The following is a 15,548-nucleotide window of genomic DNA, read 5'->3' on the forward strand; positions in this document are numbered from 1 at the left end:
TTCTCGCTTCGTGAAGTGTTCCATTAGATTTTTTTTGAACTCGCTGCCTTTATATTTGTTGTCTTTAAATGATTTCATCATTCCCTGCATTGTCCTGTCGAGAAGGGAATGAAAACGTTCGGCAAATAAGAACTGTTCGGACAGTCCTGCTGCTTGGTTCTGCTGAGGCAGTGCAAGCGTGAATGTGATATTGACAACCTCTGTTACAGATTGTCACTGTCAGTGGGGTGAAAAGCACACACAGAGGGAGGGAGGGGGGGGGGGGGTTACACACCTCGATTCATCTTGGCGGGATCCAGCGCCCAGTTAGAGATGCCTACGAAGGCGACGCGCTCCTTGATTGGCACAATGCCCTGGTTAGTACGGCTCTCATCATCTCCACCGCCCGTGCCATCTTCCAGCAAGGGATGCAAGGCCTTGAGAGGCAAGCGGGGCGAGTCCTCGGCCAGTCCGACCTCGTCGAGTACGACGACGGCCACAAAGCGCTCCTTGTTCTTGTCTTTCTGGAAGTTCTGGCACTGGTTGAAGGTGCCGACGATACCACTCGGTGTGCTCAACGGACTGCACTGGTATGATACCATGTGGACCTGACACATGATCGGGTGTAAGTACGACAAGGATGGCGATAGTAGTAGTAGCAGCAGCAGTGGCGGAAGCAGCAGCAGCAGCAGCAGTAGCGGCAGCAGTAGCAGCAGTAGCGGCAACAGCAGCGCCGGCAACAGTGGTAGCAGCAACAAGAAAAAGTAGGCATTTGTTAGATTAAACGTTGCAAACAAAAGGAATTTCACATCTTGCACCCCAGTCTAAACTAATTGGCTGCATATTATCACCCGGAGAATGTCACTCGGATGGGTTATGCGTGATACCAAGAGTACATAAACCCCCAGAGTGTGCAACGCCTGATCCAGCTTTGCATAGGGTCTTGGTCGAGCGAAATCGGATCTTTGCGTCATAATACTGTACACATCCGAGGGGAACCCGGGGAGTCGCGGGTACTCTCGGATCAAAAACAATGGTACCCTGCGTCGAGACCGGCCTTGCGCTGGTGTGGAGTGTACGCATGACATCAGAAGATCCGATTCCGCTCGACAAAGACCCTATGCAGAGCTGGATCAGGCGTTGCACACTCTGTGGGGGGGTATGTACTCTTGGTGATACATACATGCAGGCACACACCATGATCACTTGACCCGGCAGTGAACAGGTAACAAGACATGCAGATCAAACCGAGAGTATCCAGGAACCTTCCCCCTAACAGCTACACGCCGTCACACGATGCGCTCAGATTTCATGTCATCATACCATGTACAGTTAAACCTGTCAAAGCGACCACTCTGATAAGGTGACCACCTGGCCCATAGGACCATTACAACCAGGACCAAGAGATGTTATATCCAGCCAAATAACCCTGGATAAGGAGACCACCTGTACTAGGAGCCTCTGAAATCAAGACCAAAGCAGGTTATTTCCAGTCAAATGACCCTGGATAAGGAGACCACCTGTATACGAAGGCCACAGTTGTCACGTCATTTGAGCGGTCAGCTTAGACAGGTTCCACTGCATGTCTGGTATAACAACCTACCTGCTTCAAACAGCGGAATAGCGGTGATTGCGAGCTATCTCCCTGCATGACATCCGCCACTTCGGTCTTGGCCAGCGACTTGGAGCTGCCCGGTTTACCGACCAGGAAGAGCGGGATGCGTGTGTCGATGCACACCACCATCATGAACACGTTCTCGCGCAGCGCCTTGTTCTTGGCGATGTTGGGGCCAAGCTGTAGCTGATCCAGGAACACCTCCTGACACCTTTGCAGCAGTACAGAGCACAGGTAAACACACACACGCACACGCACACGCACACACACACACACATGCAGGCGTGAGCACTGAACTTGCTAAGCTGGTGCGTACCGGTAGGCATGCGCAAGGAATGCATTCTGCAACCCACATAGATCTAGAAGGGATTGGGCAATATAAGCTGCATAGTGAAATGATGGCATAGGGTTCAAGGGCAGGCGGGCAGCCTGAGAGGCAGGCAGGCAGGCAGCAATAAGTACTGAAAGATGGACAGCATCCACGGCCAAGTGACCAACAACAAAACACACAATCCACAGCGCTTTACCTATCAATCTCCTCCTCAAGCTGTTGTCCCGCGCCAGTGAGGTCACACGGTGAAGAGAATGCACGTGCTACTGAGTCACGGAATGGTACTCGGTCTCGCAGCCTTGCTTGATAGCACACACCCAGTGATAGGACTAAGGAACGGGTGACACGTGTTAGTGGCTGCAGTATAGGAACATGAGATAGGTAGACAATGAGAGTGAGAGGGAGAGGCAGATACGGAGACAGAGGCGGAGACGGAGGGAGAGGCGGAGGCGGAGGGAGAGGGAGAGGGAGAGGGAGACGGAGGGAGAGGGGGAAGCGGAGAGGCGGAGAGGCGGAGGGAGAGGGAGAGAGAGAAAGAGAGAGAGAGAGAGAGAGAGAGAGAGAGAGAGAGAGAGAGAGAGAGAGAGAGAGAGAGAGAGAGAGAGAGAGAGAGAGAGAGAGAGAGAGAGAGAGAGAGAGAGAGAGAGAGAGAGACAGAGAGAGAGAGAGAGACAGAGAGAGAGAGAGAGACAGAGAGAGGGAGAGAGAGAGAGACAGAGAGAGACAGAGACAGACAGAGAGAGACAGAGACAGAGAGGAAAGAAGGGAGAGGAGAGATAAAGGAGAAAGGACAAAAAGAGAAGGAGAGACAGGGGCGTAGCCAGGATCATGGTCAAGGGGGGTGCCCATAATTTTCTTCCAATAACGTTCTTTTGAGGAATCTTGTACATGTATGCATATTGTATGCATGCTACAGATTGTATGCATGCTACAGTCCATTTCAAAACTATAGACGCGTAGGGTTTTTGAAATATTTCAAATTTGGCTGTAGCTTTTTGAGAATAGTTTTCGGAATATTGCTCAGGTCCGCTCCACAATTACTCTCATATAGTTTCTAGATAAGGCCATGGTAAAAAATAAAGTTGATTCTCAGGTCATGAGCCTATGAAAATCGGTGCGAGCGAGCGATTTTTTATTTTAATTCCCACAATTTTTTTATTTCCAAAGATAGGGTCACACATGTGTACGTCACAGGTTCACGAGAGACGGCAAAAAAGCATAGGATGTTATAAATTTTTCAATTCTCCTACCATATATTCTCTATTATAAGCGCCGTGCTTCTATTTTTTGCCGTCAGATACGGATAGCGCCAGGCGTGACACAAACAAACAAACAAACAAACACACAAATACCAAACGAGAGAGCTTGGAAGCTACATGTTATAAGAACTGATGGAATTGTCTTTTTCCGTTGATTGGCCACATCACTGTATTCCAAAAACGTTTCAATCGGTTTGAATATTATGAGTTAGGCAAAAGTATTTGCAGAATTTATTGCGGATTGTTATTTCTCTAATAATCATCTACTTTTGTTTTGCTCCTTAAATTTTTATCTTCTTATATTGTAAATCAACAAACTTTGGCCGATGAGAAATAGAAACCTCTCGATTAGAGAGGTTAAGATGCACGTTATTTCCGACGTGACGCGCAGTTTCACGTCAAATTTGAAATCGATCGGTATTTTTGCTCTCACATGCATCCATTGCTCAATCATGCATCATTTGCCTATATGACAAACGTTGGCCTGCGATTTACTTTGGCCGGTTGGTACCAAGCGGCGAAATCAGCGAAATTAAACCGCCAGCGAACATTAGTTGATTTTAATACAGGAATCGGATTTTCTGGCCTTTTTGTAGTAATACATTTACATTGACCTGTTGAGCCAATGACGACGCCGAATGCATGGTTGCCTGTGGAGCACATTACATAACTTTACAGTCTCCTAAAATACGTATCCTGTCCGACGGCAAAAGAGGCTGCAGATTTAGTTTTTCTGCGCGTCGACGGGATGTCTGCGACGCGAAAGTTCAGCTCGCGTTATTTGGCTCGCACGTCGAAAAAATCAACGCGAGTGACCTGCTGCTCACGTCGAAATTTGGACATTACATAACTTTACAGTCTTCTATATAAATACGTATCCTGTTCGACGGCAAAAGAGGCTGCAGATTTAGTTTTTCTGCGCGTCGACGGGATGTCTGTCCTGACGTTTACTGGGACCGGCGCTGACTCTGCCGATCACGGGCGTTCTGGACTCGACGGGATGTCTGTCCTGACGTTTCCTGGGACCGGCTTAGACTCTGCCGATCACGGGCGTTCTGGACTCAACGGGATGTCTGTCCTGACGTTGCCTGGTACCGCCGGACTCTACCGATCACGGGCGTTCTGGAGTCGACCGGATCTCTCTTCCGACGTTTCCTGTGACCGGCACTGAATCGCTCGTTCACGCTTATTTTGGAGACGACGGGATCTCTCTTCCAAAGTACATGTATGTTTATGCTGACGCATCCTATCACCTAATTGGCGTCTATTCTAATTTAATTTCCTCCTCGTCTCCCTATTTCTTTCCAAATCCCCCTCTACATCAGGGAGTCGTATGCATAATACGACGAATATTGGTACGGTACGGGACAGATACAGGAGCCCGCAAATATTGTGGACAGCTGTTATGTACAATCCTGTAGAGCCTTTGTAGTCACAGATACGGGACAGATACGGGACAGATACGGGATAGCGCCAGGCGTGACACAAACAAACAAACAAACAAACAAACAAACACACACACAAATACCAAATTAAAGCTGTGTGGACCCTGGCTAGCGCCAGACGTTACTGAAGTAACGTCTTCTGCATAGCTACGGGAATTAATCTCCCTATTTCTTTCCAAATCCCCCTCTACATCAGGGAGTCGTATGCATAATACGACGAATATTGGTACGGTACGGGACAGATACAGGAGCCCGCAAATATTGTGGACAGCTGTTATGTACAATCCTGTAGAGCCTTTGTAGTCACAGATACGGGACAGATACGGGATAGCGCCAGGCGTGACACAAACAAACACACACACAAATACCAAATTAAAGCTGTGTGGACCCTGGCTAGCGCTAGACGTTACTGAAGTAACGTCTTCTGCATAGCTACGGGAATTAAAGCTGTGTGGACCCTGGCTAGTACCAAATTAAAGCTGTGTGGACCCTGGCTAGCGCCAGACGTTACTGAAGTAACGTCTTCTGCATAGCTACGGGAATAATTAATTTATAATAATTTTATTATTCAGGCCAGGGAGTAGAAAAATACCGGTATTTTACTACTCCCGGATTCATGCCTTTCGCATTGACCGTTTTCATGCACGCATATGCATGCATAGAAATAAAAAAAATCGTCGGTGCGCCACCAAAAATCGATGCGCGCGTACTTGAGAATCAAAGATATTTTTTACCATGGCCTAACAGACGCCCAATTTGGAAATATTTATGCACAAAGTGATCACAGATTGTATGTGGTATAGATGCTGGCATAACGGTTTTTGCCTAGGTACGCGTCTATAGTTTTGAAATGGACTGTAGTGCGGTGTACACCTTGAATTATTGATGTATTATGAATGTCTCCAGCTTGCCATTCCAACAATCTACTTCCTCCGCGTCATTAAAATTGTTGCTTCCCAGAGCGATTTTTCGAATTTATTTTGTCCACTCGAGGGGCAAAGAAATCAGCTAGAAATTGAGGCAGAGCATTGTCGACGGACCAAACTTTAGTTTGTGGCCTCCCGCTTCGCTGCACTTGCAGCTGAGGTCGACGTCTTCATCAGAGTTTGAGGCAGACCCTTCAGCACTCAACAATACGCTGAAGAAGACGCGCGTTCAAATTCAGGTCAAGAACCTTCGTTTTCAAGCGATCCATGCCTCCAGGTGGCAGGGGATGAAGGCAAGCTAGCATTTTTCAAGTACACTGTAACGACCTTCCAGCGGGGTAGGGTAAGCAGTTCCGCACCTTCTTTCCTTGGCAAGCGCTTCGCTGATTTTGTCGGTGTTTTCAGACCTGCTACCTTCGCAGCAACATGCGCCACAAGTAGCGCATTTTAGGACTTTGAGACCACTTTGTTCATGGAGTAACTAATACTTGCACACTGACTGCAACGGAAAAGTGCAAGCACGTGTAGTACAATGCAGTACTCGCAGATCTACGTAGCATGCACCCAGTCCGGGCTGAGGGCAGTCGCGGTTGTTTGATCATACAATGCATGCCAAGCCAGACCCATGGTCGAAATTTTTGAGGGGGGTGCTTTGGCACCCAAAGCACCCCCCCCCCCCCCCCCCCCCCCTCTGCCTACGCGCCTGAGAGAACACGTGTGCACCAACCTTAAAAAAAAAAAAGAATCCACAAATGTGTATTTTAAAAGGATAAGGGCACAAGACCTTCTAATGGCTTGTGATCATCGCACACACTGCAACCTTGCTATCAACATACACAAAGCAACATACAGTCACAACGCATCGAAATCTTAACAGCACATCTCACCGGCGGTCGATTTAGATCTTCCTCCTCGCCCGTCTCTATGTTCACAGTACGATAGAGCTCGTCCTCTTTGCCACGCATCAGCTCGTCGAGCACCTCGCCGCAAAGCCAGTAGAACCACTTGAACACCATCATGGCACGCTCCACGTCGCGCAGGCTGACAAAGCTGCACTCGTCCCGCTGTTCGCGCATGAAGCGTTGCGCTGCTGCCAGCACGGCCGTGATGGGAGCGACCAGAGGGTGCTCGGCGGTCTGCCCCGTCTGGACACCGAAGCGCGCCTCGTCCCAAAAGTCCGGCTCGTTTTTGATGTAGCGGCGGACGATCTGTCGCACGTACAGCTGCTCGATGTCCGTGTTCAGCTGCCCAAAGTCCCAGACCAGCGGCGACATGCTGCCTGCAAAGTCACGGTGGATATCACAGAAAATAAAAACAGTCAAACACCACCGTGTGGATAAACGGCGTGTGTGTGCGTGCTTGCGTGCGTGTGTTTATGCGTCCGTGCGTGGGGAGGGAGGGAGGGAGGGGGCAAGAAAGACCTTCAAACTGCAGAGCGCCAAAAGAAGAAAGACAGGAGAACAGTTTCAAGAACACAAGACAAAGAAAGAGTATACAAAGCAATACCCCTATACACATACCTGGCAACGGATGCACACGGTACACAAGCTGTCGCAGCGGAATACGGCCCAGTTTGTCCACGGTCTCCGTGGCACGGACATGATAGCCGAGACCGGCCTCCTCCAGCCGCTGGATCATCTCCCGGGTGTGGCGGCGGTACGGGTTACAGGCGGCGATGAACTGCAGACGTGACGAGGCGTTGATCGCCTGACCGTGGACGCGCCGATCGCACATGACCTCCTTGATCATGCCCAGTGCGTCGCTGGTGTTCGCCTCGTCGAAGAACAGGACCGTGTCGATCTGGTACTGCTCGGCGTTGTACTGCGCCAGCTCCTCGGCGTGTTCCACGGCCTTGCGTACGTGCTCCTCCGTCGTACCGCCGTGGATCTTCATGATCAGCATGTTCTGCACGTCCAGGTTGTGTTGGAACTTTGCGCCACTCGCCTGCAGCTCGCACATGAAGCGGATGAGGCGCGTCTTGCCGCAGCCCGTCTCGCCCATCACTATGACTGGGATGCTGCAGCGGAAGCGCATCTGAATGGCCAGGATCTTCTTGACGTTGTCCAGTGTCAGTTCGTAGGTCTCGTCCACTTCGTGGGCCACGTCCTGGCCGAACGCCCGGCAGCCGAGCACCTTGGCCAGGCACTGGAGCCGCTTCTCGCGATCCCAGTTCTCAAAGTTCTCCTGCAGGTCAACGCGCTGAGCTCGCAGGCCGGCATGCAGTCGTCGTGACATGATGTCCTCCTCGAGAACCGCGCCTGCCTGGTCCACCAGGCTGCCGTTCTTCTCCACGTTAAAGCCGACGAAGGTCATGCTGATGTGGTCGTCGTTGAAGAACAGGTACGGGTGAGGGCTCTGCTCCCAGCGACGGCGGATCACAATCATGTCACCTCCGCCGCCGCCGCCAGCCTCTTCTTCCTCGGTGTCCTGCATGCCGGAGTCCACCTCCAGCGACGGAGTAGCAAAGTCGACGGACATGCGCAGCATGAAGCGCACGACAAACGCGCGGAATCCGTTAAGCTCGTCACCGACCGCCGCCGTGTTGCAGAAGACGCTGTGCTCGCAATCCGCTAGCTGGGCATCCAGAAAGTGCACGAAGTGCCGCAGCACCAGCCAGGACGGGTCGGGCGTGCCGCAGTACTTCAGCAGCAGCTTGAGACAGGACAGGTGGTCGCTAGCGCCCGTGTGCTGGCTAGCGATGAACGAGTAGCGGTCCAGCGACTGGCCCTGCTCATGGTGACGCAGGTAGCCGAAGACACGCTGGAAGCGGCTCGAGGAGAACTCGCCGGCATCCAAGTGCGGCACCAGCTGCTGCCCCATGGCCAAGGGCTGGGTTTGTCGGCGCTGCATGAACAGCCTGGAGTTGAGCGCGTCCACTGGAGAGCCGCACAGGAAGGCGGGCAGCAGAGTGTAGAGCGGCAGGCAGGCATTGTGCGGAATGGCCGCCAGCGGGACGTTCTCCATGTTGGCCATGAAGCCTGTGGCCTTGCAGAGCGCCGAGAACACCACCTCGTCGCACGTCACCTCCACCACGTACAGGTCGGTGGCCGAGCGACGCCACACGCGACCCACGCGATCGCCAAGACAACCGAGCACCAGCAGGTTGAAGAGGAAGGTATCGAGGCCGGTGCGGATCGTTGGTGACACGTCCACGTGGAAGATGCAAGGTGCCGCCGCTTGCTGCTGCTGTGCGTCCGGAGCGAACTTCAGCAGCAGGTCCATGACGGCAGAGACGTTGACGGCGTTGCCCTGCAAGGGGATGCTGTTTAGCAAGCATGGCCGCTGAGGGGGCTGGTGCGATGGCGCCATGAACCGGTGTTGATGCTGAACTAGCCCGGGACGATGAGCGCTCAAGCCGAGCTGGCTCTCCAGCTGCTCCTCCATGCGCTTGGCAAAGAGAGACTTGCCGACGCCGGCGCGTTTTGAGGCGATCACGCGCACACACGACTTGTCCGTGTCCACGACAGCAGCCGGCTTGGCGTTTAACGCCGCCGAGAACGATGCCGTGGGAGAGGCTGCCGTTGTGGCCGCCGAGGGAACCGCCATGCGACAGAACTGCGTCAGCAAGTAGCCGCGCAGGTTTACGTGGTCGCACGGCGGGGCTGTGGTACGGTACTCCTCCAGCGCAGACATGATCCACGTGTGCTCCTCATTCTCGCGGCAGCAGATGATGGCGAGGGCGAACTGCGTGCACGCTTCCTTCTTGGCAAAGTCCAGCAGCTGTCGCAGCTCCTCGACTGCCTCGGAACTGACGGAGTAGTCCAATTGATCGGCGTTCACCAGGCAGAAGAGCTGCCGGGAGAAGATGGCACGTCGCCAGAGCAAGATGACTTCCTCGGTCGTGGTCTTGGAGCTGCAGACGAGCACCTCGGAGGCAGTTGGCAGCGGGCGGGTGGTGTCGTGACGATAGAGGTCCAGAACGGTGCCGTACATATCCGCCTGTGACACAACGATCATATTGGGCCTGCCCAGCGCGATCACATTCTGCGGGATAGAGCGAGGTGCTGACGCTGGTCGCACCTGGCAGCTGAGGCTGTACAAGATGTGCCCAAGCTGCGACAACGTGAGGTAACGAGGTGCTGCTGCTGAAGAGGAGGAACTGGACGTCAACGAACCACCGGCACCGGTCGGAGTGAATACGGAAGCGTTGGCATTCAGCGACCCACCCATGTCCATCGGTGTGCCCGCTTCATCACCAGCTGCACCGTCGCCCTCCGAATCACTCTTGAACGCCTCCTCCATCTGCTCCAGCTTGCGCTCGTTGCTGCCGTGCTTTGCGGCCCAGTTGGCTGCCTTGGTGACATCGTTACCCTGGCAACGAAGGGCGATTCTAGCCACGCGGTCAGGGAAACCGCGGCGCTTCACGAGGGCCAACGGGGATCCGTCGTCGTCACTGTCGTCCCCGTCGCCTTCGCTATCGCTGCTGAGCACCATTCTGGACGTGCGTGGCGCCATACCGGAAAGCATGGTCTTCGGCCTGCGATTGCCGGTCGTCGATGACGACGTCGTCATTCTGGTGCCCTGGAAGCACGGCGCAGTTTCGCGGATGCTCTGGATCGTCTTCGGCGCGGACAGGCCGCTGTTGACGGCGCGGCGGATGTCCTCGGCCGTCACTCCGGGCTTGATGGCATCGAGCAAGGCGAACACTTGGTACTGTATGTGCGTGGGGGCTGCCGCTGTCCTCAGCATAGTCAGAGCCCGCAGCTCATGTCTGAGGGTGATGAGCTGACGCATGGTGAAGAAGTTCAACTGGTGGAAGTCGTGACGGCAGTGGCGCTCTTCGCGTTGCCAGTCTCGTAAGTCATCCTCGAGTACGTTGGCGTCGACACGGAGTTCTTCAATGACCATTCTACATCCCTTGCCGTCGCTTAAGCCGTCATAGCCAGCGCAGTTGTATTCTTTGTGCCAGTCCAAGTACTTGGTACTACCCATGGAGCAATGCTCCACGAGAGCTTTCCCAACCCGCAACACTCCCTCAAACACCTGCACACAAACACACGCGCACAAGCAGACATGCGCCGTGGACCGCAGAACGGCACATACACCATGGTTGCAAGCAATACAGACACACGCGTGCACACACGTAAACATGCATGTAAGCACACATGTAAACACACACACACACACACACACAACATTAGCTTTACAGATACTTGAGGCACGATAAAGAAACTTCCCGCACACATCACGCTAGCACTTTCTTTAACTTCCAGCTCGAAAAAGACATTCGGTCAACAAGAAGAGGACAATGAAACCGGCACTTCGCAGCATAGATAAATTAACCTTCGAAGAAGTGCTGTCACCCACCCGACACTTGTAAATTTGACCAAGGGAGCTCTTAAAAATGAACTTGAAGATAAGAATCCCATGGGAGGGACGACATCCATAATCCAGCTTATTAACCGTCGCCAAAGCTCACGCACCTCCATGAAATCGTTGACGGTTCCTTCTCGATGTTCGGCCTTGCCAGCCACCAGAACCAGCTTGCTGTGCAGGTCCTTGATATTCTCCACCTGATACGTCTTGTTGTCGTGTACGGACTCCTTGCCCACTTCGGGAGGAATGAATAGCCCCACGCAAGACTCCAGTGTTGGCAGGTCAGCAGCAGCTGTATACGGAGAACGCAGAACTCAAGTAGTTGACAGACAGCTACTGCAAGTCAACAAATATTCAGCGCATATTTATTTCCGGCTATTTTGGGCCTGATCATATTTGGCGGAAAATTCGTTGCAGTCAAAATTTTGTTTTGCAAGGTTCAGTGTGACAGTGTATACAGGCAGCAGCAGTACAGGCCGAAAATTTGTTGCAGCCGAAATGTGTTTTAGCCCTGGGAGGCCGAAATTTGAATAGGCCGAAATTTTGTCGACTTACAGTACGGTGAAAACTAAAAACCAGTGCCAAGCAGCCACAGTCAGACCCCGCTTATCCGGTCCTCTCTTATCCGGATCCCTCGGCATCCGCAAGAAAATCGTTGGTCACCGATTTACAGCATATGCCATGCACACATACAGTATGTGGGTTCGAATATCTGGTTCCCTCGCCTATCCGGATATTTTTGGTGGAAACCGGGTGTGTGCGCGGTTAAGCGAGGTCAGACTGTACCGGACTAGATTTGTGTGAACACTGCTGCTGCTGCTGCTGCTGCTGCTGCTTTGAGGTAAAATGAGTATGGATTGACTGAAGACCGTGAAATGGGTCTACAGTAAAATCTGCCAAGGCGACCACTCGGATAAGGCGACCACCTGTCCAAGAAGACCACTGAAACCAGGATCAAGCCATATGATTCAAGACATGCTATTTCAAGTCAAGTGAACCTGGATAAGGAGACCACCTGGTAACAGAGACCACATTTTGAAGGTCCCCTTGAGCGGTCGTCTTAGACAGGTTCCACTGTATATACTGTACATGTCGTGTTGCCTACAGACAGCCTACAGACAGCTGCTGATAGCTGCTCAATGAAACGGGATTGTGTGAGTCAAGTACGTGCTGGGTGCTGGGATGTTCCCCGGCGCACGGCGCAGAGATGACTCACTTGATAGCATCTCATTGAGCACTGAGCAGCATTGTGCGTGTAGGCCTGCATAGGAAGGCCTATCCGCAGAGGTCATGCGAGTGATTTCACGGGGCGAGTCAGCCGATTTCTAATCTAATGGGCACTAAGTGTGCAGCATGAGTCACTAGTGCAAGCGCAGCGCTGCGCCACGAGTCCGCGACTTTGCCAAAGCATCGCAGTTGATGATGTAATAGCATAACCTCTATAACACACCAGTGTTCTGTGCATGCCACTGTGGTGATCACAAACTCCCCATTGCACTGTATTCGTAGATTCCTGAGAAACAAGTACTGTAAATAGCCTAATGTTTGCGACCGGACGCATTTGTGTTTGCTAATTTTGCGAGAAGAGCATAACGCGAATATTAACCAGCGTGAAATCAAACTTCAACAGTGGGTGTATGTGTGTAGCCACAGTGTTCGTGAAAATGTGCAATCGCAAACTCGCCGGCTCTGAGAAATAGCGAAAGTTTAGTGACGCGAATATTGGGCGATTTGCAGTACATGTCGCAAGCCGTGCAATCCTCACCTCCGCTTGTCGGTACCCCAATCGTGTAGATGCCGCGCGTGTTGATGGCATCTGCCTGCGAGTAGGAGGTGACGGTGACGGACTCGTGCGACTGACGCACACTTTTCAGCCACTCCAAAGACCGCTGCGTGTCACGCTGCAAGCAAAAACAAAGAACACAGCAGAAGAACAGGCGTTTTTTTGTGTTTTTTTTTGTTTTGTTTTGTTTTCTGACTTCCTCGAACTCGTACCACAAGAACATGAATATCCTGTACAGTGGCAGGCGCAGTCGGTAATAATTGGTCTACGGCCGTGGTTGAGAAACCAGAGGTTCCAGGTTCAAGTGCTGCGTGAAAGCGGCTAGATTATCCAACCGTGCTGCGAGCCTGCGACCCACAGTGAATTGGGAACTTGCGGTCTGGCACAAGGGTAACATGGATGCGGCACATGGGATGTTATCCTTGCCTGGCGTCTGGTTCGTGGATCTGGCGTACACGGGGCGGACGAACGCAGCGAGGAGTGCGCTTGACAGAAACGCAGTGTGTGGTACCTCCCGCTTTTACACCTACTGTGTTCATCAGACCCCCCGCCCCATTCGGCGGCAAATGCGGGCCATTCCGGATACAGTTCAAGACTTGAAACATTTCGTGTCCCGAGTATAGTGGAAACCCAGTGAGATGTTGAGTGTGGTGTAGTACACTGCACTGTACGCTGGCAGATATAGTACGTACGAGCTTTGTGGGCAGGAGTCGATCTGCCTCCAGGGCCCTGAAAGTCGGTTGGCACGACTCTATGAAGCGTGAGAAGTCCGATTCCGGCGGCAGCTGATAGATCAAGCTGCCGTAGCCCGTACAGGAGGTGTGAAGGATAGAGATGCGACCAGCATCATCAGCACCACCGTCACCAATGGCAATCGTGGCCAGATCGACAAACGTCTTCAGCTCCTTCAGCTCTGGAAAGAGAAAGGGGATAGAGGAAGAGATGGAGAATGAGAATGAGAGTGTGAGAGAGAGAGAGAGAGACACACACACACACGCATGCACGCACACACGCACGCACACACGCACGCACGCACGCACGCACACAGGACCACGCACACATTGAGAATTTTTCAATGATGGCACATTGAGCAACGCAGGTGACGTTTTTGAAATGGTACAGCAAAACTCCAGCGTGCTTTTAGAGTAAAATTTCGCACCGTAAACAACCAGTTGTACCACGATGCACAGCTTATAACATACACAGCAAGACAATGGTGAACACGGTTATTGTAAAACATGTAAGTTAAGGTGCATTCAAATTTCGGTGCCAGGGACCTGCCAGGTTCCAGGTGTTATGTAGAATTAGGCAACCAGCTTTCCCTTCACATACAGTGCATACTCTAGTGCCCTTTAGGTGTAATTTAAATTTAGGTGCCTGTTTTCTCTACCGAAATCACCGAAATTAAAGTTATACCGAAAATAACATGTTCTACACACCCGATCGTTGAGTGTTTACTTGTGGGTGTTTACTTGTGGGTCTTGTGGATCTAGTTGATCTAGCTATTCAAGGTGGTATACGACGCTATGAAAATGGAGAAAATAATCGTCTCCGCTCGTGAGAGAATTCACGACGGCCGCTAGCACCCGGAAAAAGGTCGGATACAGCAGTACGAAAATTGGTATTGTATCTCGTTTCATCAAGAATACATAGAAGCTGAGAGCAATGTACGTCCGTGTGGCGTACTCTTTTACAGTCATTTCACAACTTGGATACGCAGTACCACACCTTGGATATGCAGTACCACACCTTGGGTATGCAGTACCACACCTTGGATATGCAGTACCACACCTTGGATATGCAGTACCACACCTTGGATATGCAGTACCACACCTTGGATATGCAGTACTACACCTTGGATATGCAGTACCACACCTTGGATATGCAGTACCACACCTTGGATATGCAGTACCACACCTTGGATATGCAGTACCACACCTTGGATATGCAGTACCACACCTTGGATATGCAGTACCACACCTTGGATATGCAGTACCACACCTTGGATATGCAGTACCACACTTTGGATATGCAGTACCACACCTCGGATATGCAGTACCACACCTTGGATACGCAGTACCACACCTTGGATATGCAGTACAACACCTTGGATATGCAGTACAACACCTTGGATATGCAGTACTGTACCTGCACAAACAAACCTGCCCTAACCAGACACCCATAGTGCTGCGGAAACTGTCCTGATATGACAGGATTTTACTTGATCCAGAGATGCACATTTGATCCACAGCACGTCGTTGCATGAATATTTGTCCGGGTCAATGCAGGGTCTCGCTTGGTACAGGGTCCGGCAAACACAGGTCTTACTGTAATTGAAAACACCAAAACTACTTGCCGGGAATTCAGTTTCGTCGTTTTCCTCTAAAGAGTTTTCAGACTAAATTAAAAATGAAGAACTACAGTCGATTGTCCAGCTTGTCTTGTCTTGTCAACACTCAACGATGTTCAACAAGAAAAACTGTCTTTCTTTTGAGGTGTACGAAATTATTCACCGACTAAATGATCTGATCGTACAGCACCGCAATCTCGAGCAGTTTCTTGTCTTCAACGTGCGAGTGCCACAGCCAGAAGGTGCAGACTGACATGTCCCCAAGCATGTGGGCTATTCTGGGGCTGCACGGTTGTAGCTCACGACAAACACACACACACGAACCTTTCACTTCCTGACGGAGCCAGTCGACAAGAGCGCTGCACTTGGCAAAGGCATTCAAACACTCGACCTGATCTTTGCCGAGGCTGGTCAGGAACTTGCTGGCATGCACCAGCTTATCAGATAGCGCACTCAACGGACTGTTCTTGAACTCATCTGAAGTCTGAGAAGACGAACATACGAGAGAGAGAGAGAGAGAGAGAGAGAGAGAGAGAGAGAGAGA

General features: G+C 51.6%; 1 protein-coding gene across 1 annotated transcript in view; it reads right to left on the reverse strand.

Moving 5' to 3' along the window:
- Nucleotides 1-15,548, reverse strand: part of LOC135812934 (E3 ubiquitin-protein ligase RNF213-like) — a 103,945-nt gene that overhangs the window by 10,744 nt on the left and 77,653 nt on the right. Inside the window, exons 20-28 of the mRNA XM_065326152.1 lie at nt 15,329-15,488; nt 13,347-13,567; nt 12,637-12,772; nt 10,979-11,163; nt 7,076-10,538; nt 6,443-6,834; nt 2,122-2,282; nt 1,583-1,805; nt 275-587 (exon numbers count right to left, since the gene is read on the reverse strand). Of these exons, the coding sequence (XP_065182224.1) occupies nt 275-587; nt 1,583-1,805; nt 2,122-2,282; nt 6,443-6,834; nt 7,076-10,538; nt 10,979-11,163; nt 12,637-12,772; nt 13,347-13,567; nt 15,329-15,488 (5,254 nt within the window). The remainder of the gene's footprint in view (nt 1-274; nt 588-1,582; nt 1,806-2,121; nt 2,283-6,442; nt 6,835-7,075; nt 10,539-10,978; nt 11,164-12,636; nt 12,773-13,346; nt 13,568-15,328; nt 15,489-15,548) is intronic.

This window comes from Sycon ciliatum, chromosome 3 (genome assembly GCF_964019385.1).
Source record: "Sycon ciliatum chromosome 3, ocSycCili1.1, whole genome shotgun sequence".
NCBI classification, from domain to species: Eukaryota; Metazoa; Porifera; class Calcarea; order Leucosolenida; family Sycettidae; genus Sycon; species Sycon ciliatum.